At 39.8% G+C, this 14,150-nt stretch overlaps 1 protein-coding gene across 1 annotated transcript; it reads right to left on the minus strand.

The window, feature by feature from the left end:
* On the minus strand, window positions 1–1,197 carry gprin3a (GPRIN family member 3a). Its single transcript, XM_072376185.1, has one exon. It carries the CDS (start codon window positions 1,195–1,197, stop codon window positions 1–3), a length of 1,197 nt encoding a protein of 398 aa, XP_072232286.1.
* Window positions 1,198–14,150: the final 12,953 nt, after the last annotated feature.

A 14,150-nucleotide genomic window follows, 5' to 3' on the forward strand; every position in this document is an offset into this window, starting at 1 on the left:
TCAGTCTGTCACAGTGGATGCCTTCCCACAGCATCCCAGAATCCTTCCTGTTTTATTCTTCCTCTTCCTCATCTGGTACCCTCTAAAGCTGCTTTCAGAGCAGATGGACTTCCTCAGAGTCCGAATGTGTTGCTCCTGCTCTCGAATCTTTGACTCCAGGTGGGACTGGATAGCTGTGCCCAGGGATTCAAGGTCCACAGAAGCACCATACACCTCCCAAGTCATCCCCTGCTCATCCCACAACACCTCCTGAGGTTTTTCAGTCTCCTCTCTATCCTTGTCCTGTTCTTCTTCCTGATGCTCATCCAATCTCTCTTCTTCCTTTTCATCTTCCCAGATGCTCTGAGTGCTAAAATCTTTGCTGTGGTTTTGTCCAAACTCTGACATGAGGGTGGGATTCTGCTGGAAGCTGAACGTACGCAGACAAGTAGGGAGTGAACTTGCCTTGTCAGCCACAGAGGAGGGAAGCAGGGCTCGGCTACGCAGCTCAATGTCAATCTTGCAGATGTGCTTGAGGGGTGGCTGAAAGGAAGGGATGCAGCACAACGATGGGACTGTTGGCGAGGTCAAACTACTTGACTGACAGCTGGGGATACTAGTCAGGGAGGAGGTGGGAGCACCCCAGTGGAGGCTGGGGCTTGTGGAAACTGAGCGTTCAACCACCTCTACCTCTACCTGAACACCCACCTCTCTCTGCTCTCTCTGCTCTCCTGCGTGAGGATGGGGTATCTCAGACAGGTCAGTCATGGTTGCAGTCTCTTTAACCCTTTTGGAGGTTGGTGTATGAGTGCAAGGGTAAAGAAGATGATGGGGGGGTGTCAAAGAACTCCCTAGACCATCATTCTGTTTTCTATACTCCTGCTTCTTCTCCTCTTTTTCAATCTGTGCACCCGTTGCCCTTGACGATGGGTTGTTGCTTCCAGCGGTGATGGTATTTGTTTCTCCCAGGTGACCTAGTTTGCTCAGCATGGTGCCTGATATCCTTTTATTATCTCCAGGCGACCATCCTGTATTGTCAGTCACGTCTCCATGGGATAACACTGAGCCTCCAAAAGTAGTAACTTTGCTCTTAGGTCCTTTCAACTGTTCTTTTTCATCAACGGTATCTGTTTTTGCTGATGTTTTGGTGATGGAATCAAAGGTCAGACCCAGAGTTAGACAGGTCATATGGGATGGACTGACGGGGTGTGTTTCCATGTCTACATGTGATGTAGGTTCTGTTTTTGATCCTTCCTTAGTCTTTGAGTCTTTTCTGGATTTAGGGCTGGAGGTGGCCAGGGGAGCCAAGAGACCTGGGATGACACCTGGAAGTGAGAGACAAATATTACCAAAGAAATTACTGACAAGCTAAGGACACATTTTATCTTTCTGACTCCATGATTTTTTAAAAAAAATCTTCCCTTAGTGTTTTCAAAGCCTTTCAATGTGACAGTCTGTCGTCTTCCACAATTTTCCATAAAATCTTGACCTAAAAGGTCAAGTGCATTGGATGTACTGATCCTGAGTGGTGTACGTAACCAAATGCAGCTATCTCCTTCTAACCATGCAGTAAAATTAATGGAAACCCCTCCCAAAGTTAGATTTCTGACTCAGAAAGCCGAAGGGGGACCTTACCAACCCTTACCTTAAAGTTCAAGATGGTTCTCTCACTCATAAAAAGTGGTGAAAGCTTCTATAAAAAAGCATTCATTACTATATCTGTCAGTTTTTGTCCAGCTAGATTGGTCACAGACATACCATTAGTACTTTCCAACAACCAGCAAACACGTCACCACAGTGTTTTTATGTGCAAAATACTGCATAATGTGTTATTAACTTGATTTGCGAAAACTAGCGAGCTTGGTCAGAAATCATAACTATGAGCAAATCCCTCTAGTTTTCTGACCTCTGACTGGAACAGAGTGTCATCATTCTCAGGTCCAAACTCAAACTGGCTTAGACAAATGGAGCATAGCATTTGTTGACCCTTCCAAGACCCCCACAGTATATACACCAAGAATAACAGCCGAGACAAAGGTATCTTTGTGGATCTAGGTGATTATGATGATCAATGCTGATATTTAAATTTACTATATTATTGAATGACTGAAAATTGATTGTCTATGATCTGAGAGATCAATCTCAACTGAAAAAATAGCAAGTGGACCTCAAAGTTGATGTTGCTAACCCTGAGAATAAGGTGGACTTAACTCTTCTCTGCTGTGCCTTCCAATGCCCCACCCTACAGAGGAGGTTGTCAAGTAAGTGGCAGGCTGATAAAAACAGCAACTGTAGAGGTGTCAGTGATTAACAGTGCTTAGAGGCAGGGTGAAATATTTTTTGTTTCTGCAAACATGACTTATTTAACTAATCAAATAATCAACTTCAAGTTATAATTTGTTCAGCTGATATCAGTTTTCAACAACACCTTAAAGTATGGCAATAATTACCTGGAACAGAATCAGGGCTCCGATAGTCCTCTCTGTTTGGTTCAGCTGAACTGGAGCCAATAGATTTCCCAAGACAAGGTTCAGGACTCCGCTTGGTTGATACCAGATTAGGGGAGAGCATCAAAGGTGAGGACAAATTCGCAAGAGCTGATTTTGAAATAGATCGAACTGGTCCAGACTGGGAAGTATGTGATCCAGGCTTAGGGTCAGGTCTAGGCTTAGTACTAGAAGGTGAAATCTTGAGGTTGCCCCTGGAGATAGGGGATTGGGAAAAAGATTTGGGAAGGTCCAGGTTAAAACCAGAAGCCTGCAAAGAGGTTGACCAGGTTGGTCCAGGTTTAGAGTTGGAAACAAAATCAGAACTGGAAATCTCATTTATATCAAAGCAAGGTTTGGCAGATGGACTTGTTTTGAGATTTAAGTTGGCTTGAGAGTGCGGAACAGATTTAGGATCTTGATAATTGCTTGAAAGCAATTCAGTTTTAGAATCAACAACTGTCTTAGAATTTTTATGGGTTTTGCTTGCTTTGATATCTGTAACATTTTTAATGTCTGGGCTGACTCTGGAAGCCATCCTGGACTTAGAATTTGGACTTGCTTTGGAACTACGAGCAGTTTTATAGTCTAAGCTATCCTTGGAGTCCAAACTGGTTTTGGAAGCTGAACTGCTTTTAGAATCCAGAGTATATCTGGAGCCCATCTGAGACTGAGGGTTTGAACTGGATTTGTAATCCAGACTGTCCTTGGCCAAGATTGTTGGTTTAGAGTTTGTACTTGATTTTGTACTGGTTTTGGATATAGAGCCAGTAATTGAATCTTTTCCATCAAGATTCTCCTTGAACCCTGATGTGCAAGTGTTTGTAGCGCTAGTGCCCTTCCTTTGCATGGATGGTTTTGGACTAAGGGAGGTCACTTGAGGGGTTTTGGCACTGGGCAGTCCCACTTCTGTCCTCTGATTTGGTGAGTTTGGTGTTATGGAGGACATTTTAGAACCATGAGTTTTTGAGTCATCCCTGGCTTGTTGGTTTGACATGGTAGTCATGTTTATTGGATCTGTTTTGTTGGTCTTGGCTGGCATTGCTGGGTTCCGATTTTCCAGTTTCGGACTAATTGTGTTTCTGTCTCTTTTCTGAATGTAGACTTTTGGCCCTATGGGCAGGTGCAGAGTTTGCAGTGATTGTGTCTCAATCTTATTTTCTTCTCCACCCTCTTCTTTTCTGCTTAATTGCATTTTTACATTCAGAGTTGTTTTGTTTGAGTTCTTTGTTGTTGGTTCAGGTGCCAAATGTACATTTGCAGATTTGATTTTTTGTATTTCTGTTTGGATTCTTTCTGCTGTTCTGGGGCTACTATCCAACGCTGTCTGATAGAGCTGATGTGGCTTTGGACTTGCCACTGTATTGCTATATGTTTGTGTCTTGAGGCAAAGTGTTGAGGTGTGTTTGATATCTGGAAATTTCAGACTACTGTTGATCATTGCTTCAGCTGTTGGTGAGCGAGACAAAGCTGGAATTTTGCTCTTCTGTCCCGCACTAGGTGACATCATCAGGATTTTTGTTTCCATAGATACTTCTGCCTTCATCACAGATTTCCCATCTCCTTTAGTCCCACCATCCTTTTTGTTTCCTACATGCAGCTTTGAGGTCTGTGTGGTGATGCGAGGGTTGCTTGGTGAAGTCAAATTAAGGCTGAGGTTGAAGTTAGGCTCCACTTCCCAGTTGGTATTGGACTCTGTGCTCCCAAGGGCATCTGAAACTTCAACCATCCCTGGATTCGAACATTGCAACTGGAAAGCATCCTTTTTCTGTTTTGAAACATATGGGGGTGTTGCCATGTTGCTGGTATCTGTCTGTCCAACAAAAATCGGAAAGAATTTGTTTTTGTAGAATTATTCCATTGAAAGTCGGCACCTGGCTGGACAAACAGAGAAATAAATCATCAGTTGGACAGGTTACTAATACTAATATCAATTTTATGCATAATGTTTCCGTATAAGACACATTAACTATTGTTTGATTCAACAGTGTTTGCAATTAGGCATTTATAAAGCCATATATTTTTCCCTGAGACACAGGAGATTAAATTGATTAAATTGTGGACACAAGTTTTGATAACAGCATGATGTCATGAAGGTGGAGTGACTACAGTAGATTATATCCTTCCATGGAAGCACCAACAGGGCAGTATGGGTTTTTCATAAATTTAACTCTTTCGCATCCCAACATTGGGTCTGGAAGTGTTCCTGGGGTCAGCGTCACAAACACAATTATAGAACTTCTGATTTGATGCTAGACCTGTCTTGCAGACCTGTACTTTGTGGAAATTAAAAGAGGTGGCATCGGTTGTCCATTATGTAGCAGTTTGGCACATGGATAAATGAAGAGCTACATCAACATATTATTTACTGTGCACTAGAAACGTCTCTTTCTGTTAGGAGCTGTGTCTTAGCTCCAAGGACACAGATCACCTCATCCACTTCAGGAACATCAAAAACAGAGAAAAAAACCCACAAGATTTTGAAATTCTAGCTTGCTTCTACTAAGACAAACAAGATTAATCACAAACATTCAGACAATGACATTAACCAGTTTACAGAATGAAAAACACACATTTCAAGCACTGCCAGACTGTCAGACCAATGAGCACCAAACAAGAGTAGTGTTCAGTCTTGGTTGGAATTTTTAGCATGATTGGTCAAGGGGATCTTTTACAGTTGTTCACAATCACAGCACAGGGATTTGTTCTTGCTTTTGTCGGGGATGGAAAGAGAATTACATTAAGAGGTCTTTACAGCCCTCCTACATAAATCTGTGATGCTGCTTAGTCTTATTGTTTCTTGGTTAAGCAGATGTAGGAGAACAGTTCTTTTTGACACTCATTTAATATTCCATATCTGACTTTTTTCAATGGTTATAAAATCCCACACAGTAGCAGTATCTGATATGAAAAAGTGGTACTCTAAATGATCTTTAACATATGTTTTAGTGTGGAACCACTGTTCCATGTGCCATCAATTTTCATGAAACTTCTAGTTACTAAATGATGAAAGACGTGTTTATTTTTATCTACATTTACTTATTCAATTAATCATGTACTCATTTTAATTTGATTTATCCACATTATTATTATTTAATACACGTATCCAATTATATATCATTCTTTTATTAGATAATCTATTGATATTCAAAAGTATATCTTCCCCATCAATGTTCCAATAAACATCAAAGTGGGTCCACACTATTACAACACCAGACCACCTGATTAATTATTAAGACACAAACTACATGGAAACTATATTTGGAATGTGTTAGTTTTTTCTCTGCTGTGCTTGACACATTCATTTTAAGCTCCTAATTTGACACATTAAGTCATATTAATTTCATAAAGATGCCACATATTTATGGCTGTTTTTGACTGTATTTAGTTTGGTATTTAACTTAGATAATCTTTTCTCTTCTCTCCTTTTTTAAAATATCAGTCCATCCACTTCATCGTTTAGACATGCTGCATATTTCTAAATGACTATTAAGGGAAAAATAAATCAGCACTGCCATCTCAATGCTGGGTAAAACAGAAACTTACCGTAGGAATACCACAACAATCTATGAGTGGTTTTATTCATACCTTACCAGAGCCCACAGACACCAGTACTGGCTGACAGAGGCGTGGTTGATATCAGAGGTCCCGTCACAACTGCCTGCCGACAAAATGAATAAATCTGCAGCATCTGCAGCCTTGTTTATTTCTCCTTGGTGCTTCAGAGGAGACATTGATGAATAAATGAATAAAGGAGACAGAGAGTGAGCAGAGAGCTACTTTTGCTCCTCCTTCTCTTTTTCTGCCTTTCTCTTCAGTTGCTCCCCTCCATCAGTAGCCTCCTTTAGCTCCTCCTCTTTAAACCACTTTTCCCCTCCTCAGGGTTCTACTGTTGTTCTTCATTTCTTTGTTTATTTTCTTTGATTTCCATACATATAATGTATGAAAATGAGTTTTTGTTTGTGTCACAAACTACAATTGACAATAAAATGATCAGATTCATGGAAAACATCCTATAACATCCAGTTACCCAAAGATTATGCTGGAGCACTGCTGTGAGTGTAAAGCTGAAGCCCTTGGATGTCAGCATGTGTCTCACTCATTGACATTTTGCAGGTGGAGCTCAGGGGGCCCCATGACTGGTAGAGCCTGTGGGCCTGTGCCCCCTGCAGACCTGGCACAACAATACAGAAAGACTACTTGGAAAATGTGCAATATGCTTATAGTATTTTGTTCAGTGACAAAAATGTGATGTAATGTTACCTCCTCCAGCATCACTTTTCTTTGGCCACACATATATAATCTCATTTTCATGCAATAAAACCTAACTTTTTAATTTGTTAACCGTTTTAAACCTTATTTAATGGACACACGTCCAAGTAAATGATTTTTTGAACTTCATTCCTTTCAGAAAATAGAAATAGATTTAAAATGTTCTACTAGCAACACTCTTAAACAATGATGTGTGTGTAAGGGCTAAGAACAGAAACCACTGCTGGATGACCTTCGAGCTTTCAGGCAGCACTGCATGAGAAAATGTCATTTCACCAAGATCGATGTAGCCACATGGGCCCAGGATTTCCTTAGAAAACCATCTTCACTTAACACTGACGTCTGGTTCTATGTTCCAAAGATGAGAAAGACTATCCAGGACCAAGCCAGCGTCTGTGATAGTGTGGGGGTCATCAGGATGACTGGTATATGTGCGAGGGTTCCATTGATGCAGATGTGCACAGCAGTAAGCCATAACATTACGACCACTGACGGCTAATGTGAGCAACACTTCTCATCTTGATTCAATGCAATGTTCTGCTGGGAAAACCTGCATTCTGGGACCTACATGGATTTCATTTTGACACCTACCTAGACTTTTCTGCAGACCAGTCTTTTCCCCACAGTATGGCATCACAGGGAGAAGTAAAGTGCTGAGATTTACAAAACAATTTAGGAAGAGCTAAAGCCTGAGGAGATCTCCTGCCCTCTGAACTCTCCCGATAACAATCTGATAGGATCTGGTGGTATCCATGGAAAGCAAACCCAATACACATTCCAAAAGGCCCAAAGGATCCTTTGTTAAGGTCCTATTATAAGACACTCCAGCACACATTCACATGTTCTTTGACCATGTCTTACCAGGTCAGAGCTCTTTTGGCAGGATGAGGAGCGCACACTATATTAGGTAAGGGGTCCTAATATTATGGCTGATCGGTGTATATTGCGATTTTGTGGGATTTTTTCAAGGTCACTTCCTCTCTCGGGACACCCAAACTGTACCGTTCATGTTTTCAAAACATCTTGAATTGAGTTTCAGTCTGAATATTTGTGATTTATAAAGAAGAGAGCAACTCTATGACAACAAAGACATGCATAAGCATACTTTCCTCCTAAGCGAATACCTTAATTTCCTGGTTGCACAGCCTGGTAATATATTCAAGCTGGAAAAAACACTATTGATAGCCCAATTAGAAAACCTTTCAACCTGTACCCCCCACGTGACAGTCATCTACCTAAACAGCTACCACATTGGTGAATTTGGGTAACCTGTCTCTCTCTCTTTAAAAAAATTAAATAAAAATAGCTCAATCTACAGCTCCTTGCGATATCACACCATAAAGCTTTCTCATTAAAAAAAAAAATAAAAAAATCTACATCAAGGAGAAAATATCATCATCATGTCCAGAGGAGACATGTTACACCTTTTGTGATCTTTGTGCCAAAAGAAGAAGCTTTGATTTCATAAAGTGAGACAAACCACTTCGTAATCTGTGACAAACTGCGTATCTAACTGTAGTATTTGAAAAAGTCTACTTCACATAACCATATGCATGCCAGGTTCATTCATATATCGCTAAAAAAAGATTATGCAAATTAAAAAAACAGGGTGTCAAATTATAGTTTGTGATAGAAATTTTGATAAAGTATAAATCAGTAAAATAAAGTAAAAATCAGGAAATCTTCTGTCTATCCCTAATGACGTTAACATTTATAACACATTAATGCATATATCAGTGTAAAATACAGTCAATAACTAGTGAAAAAGTGGATCGATCTCTTATGCATCTGGTTATTAAGAATACATTCTCCTTTCTGTCCTTTCGCCTGTCCTTAGAGCAAACAGTTCTTGAGTTGACAGAAACTTTGTCAACAACATATGTCTTACACATCTTGAACATCTGTGAAAGCCACTTTCACTGTCTTAAGTAAGGAGCTAATAACTGAAACCCAGTATCAGTCTCAAAATATGTTGGTCTATACAATCTGGGACAGATATGACACACAGAGGGAGCTGGGAGACCTCTGTCCTCAGAGCAAAATTGAGGTTATTCATTTAGGTGGTGTACACCTGCTATGACCTTTGAAGAGTATGTTAGCATGACCAACATTGTGTGCTGTTGGACAAAGAGAGCTTTTTTCACATCAACATGGTGGCTGTTTACATTCCTCCCTCAGATAATCCCACATCTGCATGCACTCTGCTATGGCCTGGTCACAGACACAACATCTGCTATCTCAGATGACATTAACCATGTCACCGTAGACCCCGTACTCTCTACCTACACCCAAGTGTATGAGTTCTTCCCCTAGAGGAGAAAAACATTGGATTTTCTGTATAAAAACATTGAGCGGGATTCATATATTTTTTGCAGAGATAAGCCTGAATTGATATGTGAAATGGGTTTTTACCCACCCATCTGTTGTGACTCTACAACCAACAGCTATTGCTGTCTTCCTCTGCACTTTCTTACATCTGTAACACCTGTGAGTGCCACATTCTGCAACCTGACATCTCTTTTACCCCCATCTGTCATGTCCACCATTATGTTTGGAGACAACTGATGAGAAGCTACACAGGAAAGTCTGCAGGTTTGAGAGCTATTGTCCTCCATCATGTCTTCAGGAGGCGCCTGTTTCTGCAGAAAGAACCATCGTAATTAGGCTGCCGCTTTACATGAGTTTGTGCATTAACACCTAAACCTAAGAAAAAATGGTTTCAGAGCAGGCAGCGTCCTTATGTTACATAAACAAACCCAGTTACATGAAATTCTGTGCCATGTGATGTCGACTTCACATTTTCTGTTGACATGTGAAAAGCTGAAACCCTTCCAAAGTCTCATGAACGATTATTTGTTGTTTGCTTTCTAAAAAAGGTAATAACTATCAGAAAAATGGTTTATTATACTCCATAACACAGATGCTATGTTAACAAACAGCTATGTTATTACAGATCTGACTGATATGCAGCAAGAGGTTTAATGCAATCAAATCAGTGGGTGGTCCCAAGAGTCATTATTCTACAGCTTGATGTTTTTCAGTTGATAAAAGTGCTAACTTGTACAAAGTGTAACTTTAAACAAAGAAGGTTTAGGGCACAGACAATTAAATGTATATTTAAATGGGTTTGGATGTGAGTAATCTTCTGCTTTTCTTCCACATGGCAGGAAAAAATAACAAAGTTCTCCTGTTTGTGTGGTTTTTCCATTCTGATTGCTTGAAGTGCTGCTGCTTTGTCACACAACAACGTTGCAGCACATCAGCTACATGCATCTGGCTTCTGCCATGGATGAAGAATGGGCAGAACCGAACACACAACCTTCAACATGGTGCATGTTACCGAATACGCTGCGGTGTGACATTCTGAGCCAGAGCCAGGGTGGGACCAATTTTCAGCCTGAGACTTCCACATCCAAGACTAGCTCAATTCTAACTGATGTGGAGGAAATCAAACAAAAGTCCAGTTGTTAATATGAAGCTTTTTGTTGTTCAAAATGAAACTATTTCACTGCAGTTTAAACAGTGTGCTGTGTTAAGTGTTTATTCAGTTGTTTGTGTGGATCTTACACACAGCATTTAGATTTGAATCATCAACAAGTGCTCTAAACATTCCTGTTGGACATGTCTGGATCTGCTAAAAGAAGCGTCCAGTGTGGACACAGTTACTGCAGAAACTGCTCTGAGGGTTGCTGGGACCTGGAAGAGGAGAAGGGAAGTACAGTTGCAGTGCTGGGAGATATTCCAGCCCTGACTTGTTCTGGGAAAGAACAACGTGCCGGCAGAGGTCATGCTTTTAAAACAGTGTGTGGTGGAGTTGCAGTGGAACTGAAGTTCACACCCAAGACCTCAGATAGGTAACATTAGAGCACCCCTGTGTGGCCGAACACTTGAAATGTGTGTTTTTGTTATTTTGCTCTTTTTAATCAATATGCAGTCACATTATCATTTATCTTACATCTACGGGCATCTCTGAATGTTTTAGCTTTTTGTGAAATGCTAAATGGGGCACATCAAGAGGAGATTTCCTCTCAGAAATGGCTACATGGGTAATTTGGTCACGCAGACAGTAAGAAACTATAATAACAATTACATTCAAAGAACATGCGACCTCTGGTGCTCATGAGAGCAGGTGCATGTGAGGTGTTAAAATGGTGTCTGAGACAAAGTAGAAAGAAATATTTTCCAGTCAAAATTTTGGTTGTTTTCACATAAAAAACTTGGAAGTTTGCTGCCTTTTAAAATGCTTTCAATTCATAGAACCATAGTATATACAATAAGTATTATGTTACACAAGTATTGATGCCAAACACACACACACACGCACACACACACAATATATGCACATCCTTCGCTTCGCAAATGAAAATCAGAAACCAAACTGTTGTGCAGTTTTATTCCTTTTAGAATAATATTATCCTACCTTGTCTCTGGACATTAATTGTAGCTTCTGCAAGTGTTAATCTGTCATTCTTCAAATCAACAAAGAATTACAACCAATTCAAGTGTAATCCTTCACATGCACAGGGTTTAAACAGGTTTGTTTTAAGACAGCAACACTATGGCCCACAACTGTAGGGGGAGCCAAAGAGTTAAAAAGCTGGTAAATAAATAAACAAGACAAAATCAATTGCAGGACACATTATGACAAGGAAGACAAAACATAGCAAACATCAACTTTGGGACAGGAAATATGGATACGTATTCTTAAGTAGATTTTGGATTTCTAACATTCTGAACTGACCTCAGAGCACATGATAGTTTTTCATGGTCAGATGTTAGACTCACAGCACTGTTTGGAAAAGCTCTCTTTCTTTTAACCCCCCACACCCCCAATGATTGATTAATAGCTAAAAACAGTGCTTAAACAACTCAACACATACTCATGTTCAGTAATTGTGTCTTAAAGTGTTCACCAAGAAACTCTTATATGGATAATCTGGCTTTTCACAGGTTGGCTGATTTTATGCCAGTTTTACCTTTTAAGCTACAATTCTGATGTACTTAGAATCCTTTTTATCACTCATAAAGTTAATCAACATTTTTAAAAACAAATCTTTATCTGATTTTTCTGTGTTCCTGCAGCTTGTTGGTTTAGCACATCTTCGTTCCAAAGATCTTACTGTTCATTGTTTTATTTCTGTAACTCCATTTCATGGAGTTTCTGTGTTGCCGTTAAAAACAAACAAGAAACAGTTCCTCATTTCTGACTTGTGAAAATCTTGCTCTACCCTAAAAAGGCATGAAAAGGTGGAGCTGGTGTTTTACATCACATATTCCATTGATATAATATTATTATTATGGACAACAATGTTGAAAGTTGTGTCACAGGGCCTGATGTGGTATGAAAAGATGTTTTTAAAATCCAGAATGATACATAAGAATCAGTTGTTTATTTTTTTTACAGTGAACAAGCGTCACATCAAACTGCTTATCTGTAACAGTCAGTGGGTTTTCCCTAATTCAGTTAGTGTTGTGGCTTTCATTTTCCTGAACTTGTTTTACTGGTTTAGTTGGATTGATCTTGTCTTGTCTTGTTGGTGTTCTTTGCTTTGGTTCAGTTTCTCTCGTACATTTAGTTCATATCTGCTTCTTCTGAATTGTTTTCAATTTTTTTGTCTTTGGTTCAAATAAGTTTCACAGTTAAGTTTCTCTGATGTTTCCTGACATTATACCTTGATGCAAGAGGATCAGCTGCAGCTATTTCTGGCTCCACCAACAGTCACCATAGATTTTTGCTTTACTCATTAATTGAAAGGACATTTTCATTCAAGCTCAAACTGCTATCAGTTCCATAGATAGCAGAAAACTTAAATATAAAAATGGAACCGAAGGACAATTTACAGGCCCCTTCCTGTTCTGTCTCCACTCAATTCATCTTCCAGCCTCCCAGCTTTCAGCTTCCCAGTCGGCACATTGAGCACAATGTGACTGCACCCACTGCAGGTGTAGAGGAGTTGGGTCTACTTTATGAGTCTTGTGTTCCCTGGACTTCAGCAGCATTATTTTCTGGGACAGTATTAGAGCCCATGTCAGGGCCAAGGTCCACGCTGCTGCAGCCCCTGCAGTCTCTGCTCAGCGCAAAGGCAGAGCCTGCCGACAATGTTCCAATAAGTCCTGTTCTAGTTCTTGTTCCTGGGCAGGGGTCTGTAGGTGTTATGCTATGGCCTGAGCTCAAGCCACTATGCAATAGCCAGGGCTGGAGGCCACTACACTCCAAGCCTCTGAGGAGGTCCAGGAGGATTAGCCATGCCTCAGGAAGTTCTCTCATTCTCTATAATATAACAAAGAACAATGCGACAAAACATCCATCCATTATCTTCTGCTTATCTGAGGTTGGTCAGGGAGGCAACAGCTTCATGAAGGAAACCCAGACATCTGTGGGGCCTCCTCCTTGTTGGATGTGCCCAAAAAACCTTAAGAGGAAGGCAACAAAGAGATAAAACATACTTCAGTGAAATGATAGATTTAGTAAAGCAAGTTAATGTAATTTGTTACTTTCCACCTCTGCTTTTCATTGTTTTATTTCTGTAACTCCATTTCATGGAGTTTCTGTGTTGCTGTTAAAAACAAACAAAAAAAAGTTCCATTTTTCTGACTTGTGGAAATCTTGCTCTACCCACCAAAAAAGGCATGAAAAGGTGGAGCTGGTGTTTTACATCACATATTCCATTGATATAATATTATTATTATGGACAACAATGTTGAGGGTTTTGTCACAGGGCCTGATGTGGTATGAAAAGATGTTTTTAAAGTCCAGAATGATACATGAGAATCAGTTGTTTATTTTTTTTACAGTAAACAAGCATCACATCATGTCCCACATCAAACTTCTTATCTGTAACGGTCTGTGGGTTTTCCCTAATTCAGTTAGTGTTGTGGCTTTCATTTTCCTGAACTTGTTTTACTGGTTTAGTTGGATTGTTCTTTGTTTGTTGGTGTTTTTTCCTTTTGTTCAGTTTCTCTCGTACATTTAGTTCATATCTGCTTCTTCTGAATTATCAAATAATCTATCTATCTATCTATCTATCTATCTATCTATCTATCTATCTATCTATCTATCTATCTATCTATCTATCTATCTATCTATCTATCTATCTATCTATCTATCTATCTATCTATCTATCTATCTATCTATCTATCTATCTATCTATCTATCTATCTATCTATCTATCTATCTATCTATCTATCTATCTATCTATCTATACATCTATACATCTATACATCTATACATATAAATATACAGTTTGCAGGCATGTGTGAATTGCCAGGGAGGAACAGCGAGGGGTTAAAGAGAATATATTTATTGCAGTAATATCTTGCACAGATCAGCCAGAATCGATATATGAAATGGGCCTATGGCTGCTGCCCATCCACCAACCCACCTGTCTGCTCCGGCTCTGCAACCAACAGCTA

This window comes from Leuresthes tenuis, unplaced genomic scaffold (assembly GCF_036924035.1).
Source record: "Leuresthes tenuis unplaced genomic scaffold, fLeuTen1.0.hap1 SCAF_22, whole genome shotgun sequence".
Taxonomy (NCBI): domain Eukaryota; kingdom Metazoa; phylum Chordata; class Actinopteri; order Atheriniformes; family Atherinopsidae; genus Leuresthes; species Leuresthes tenuis.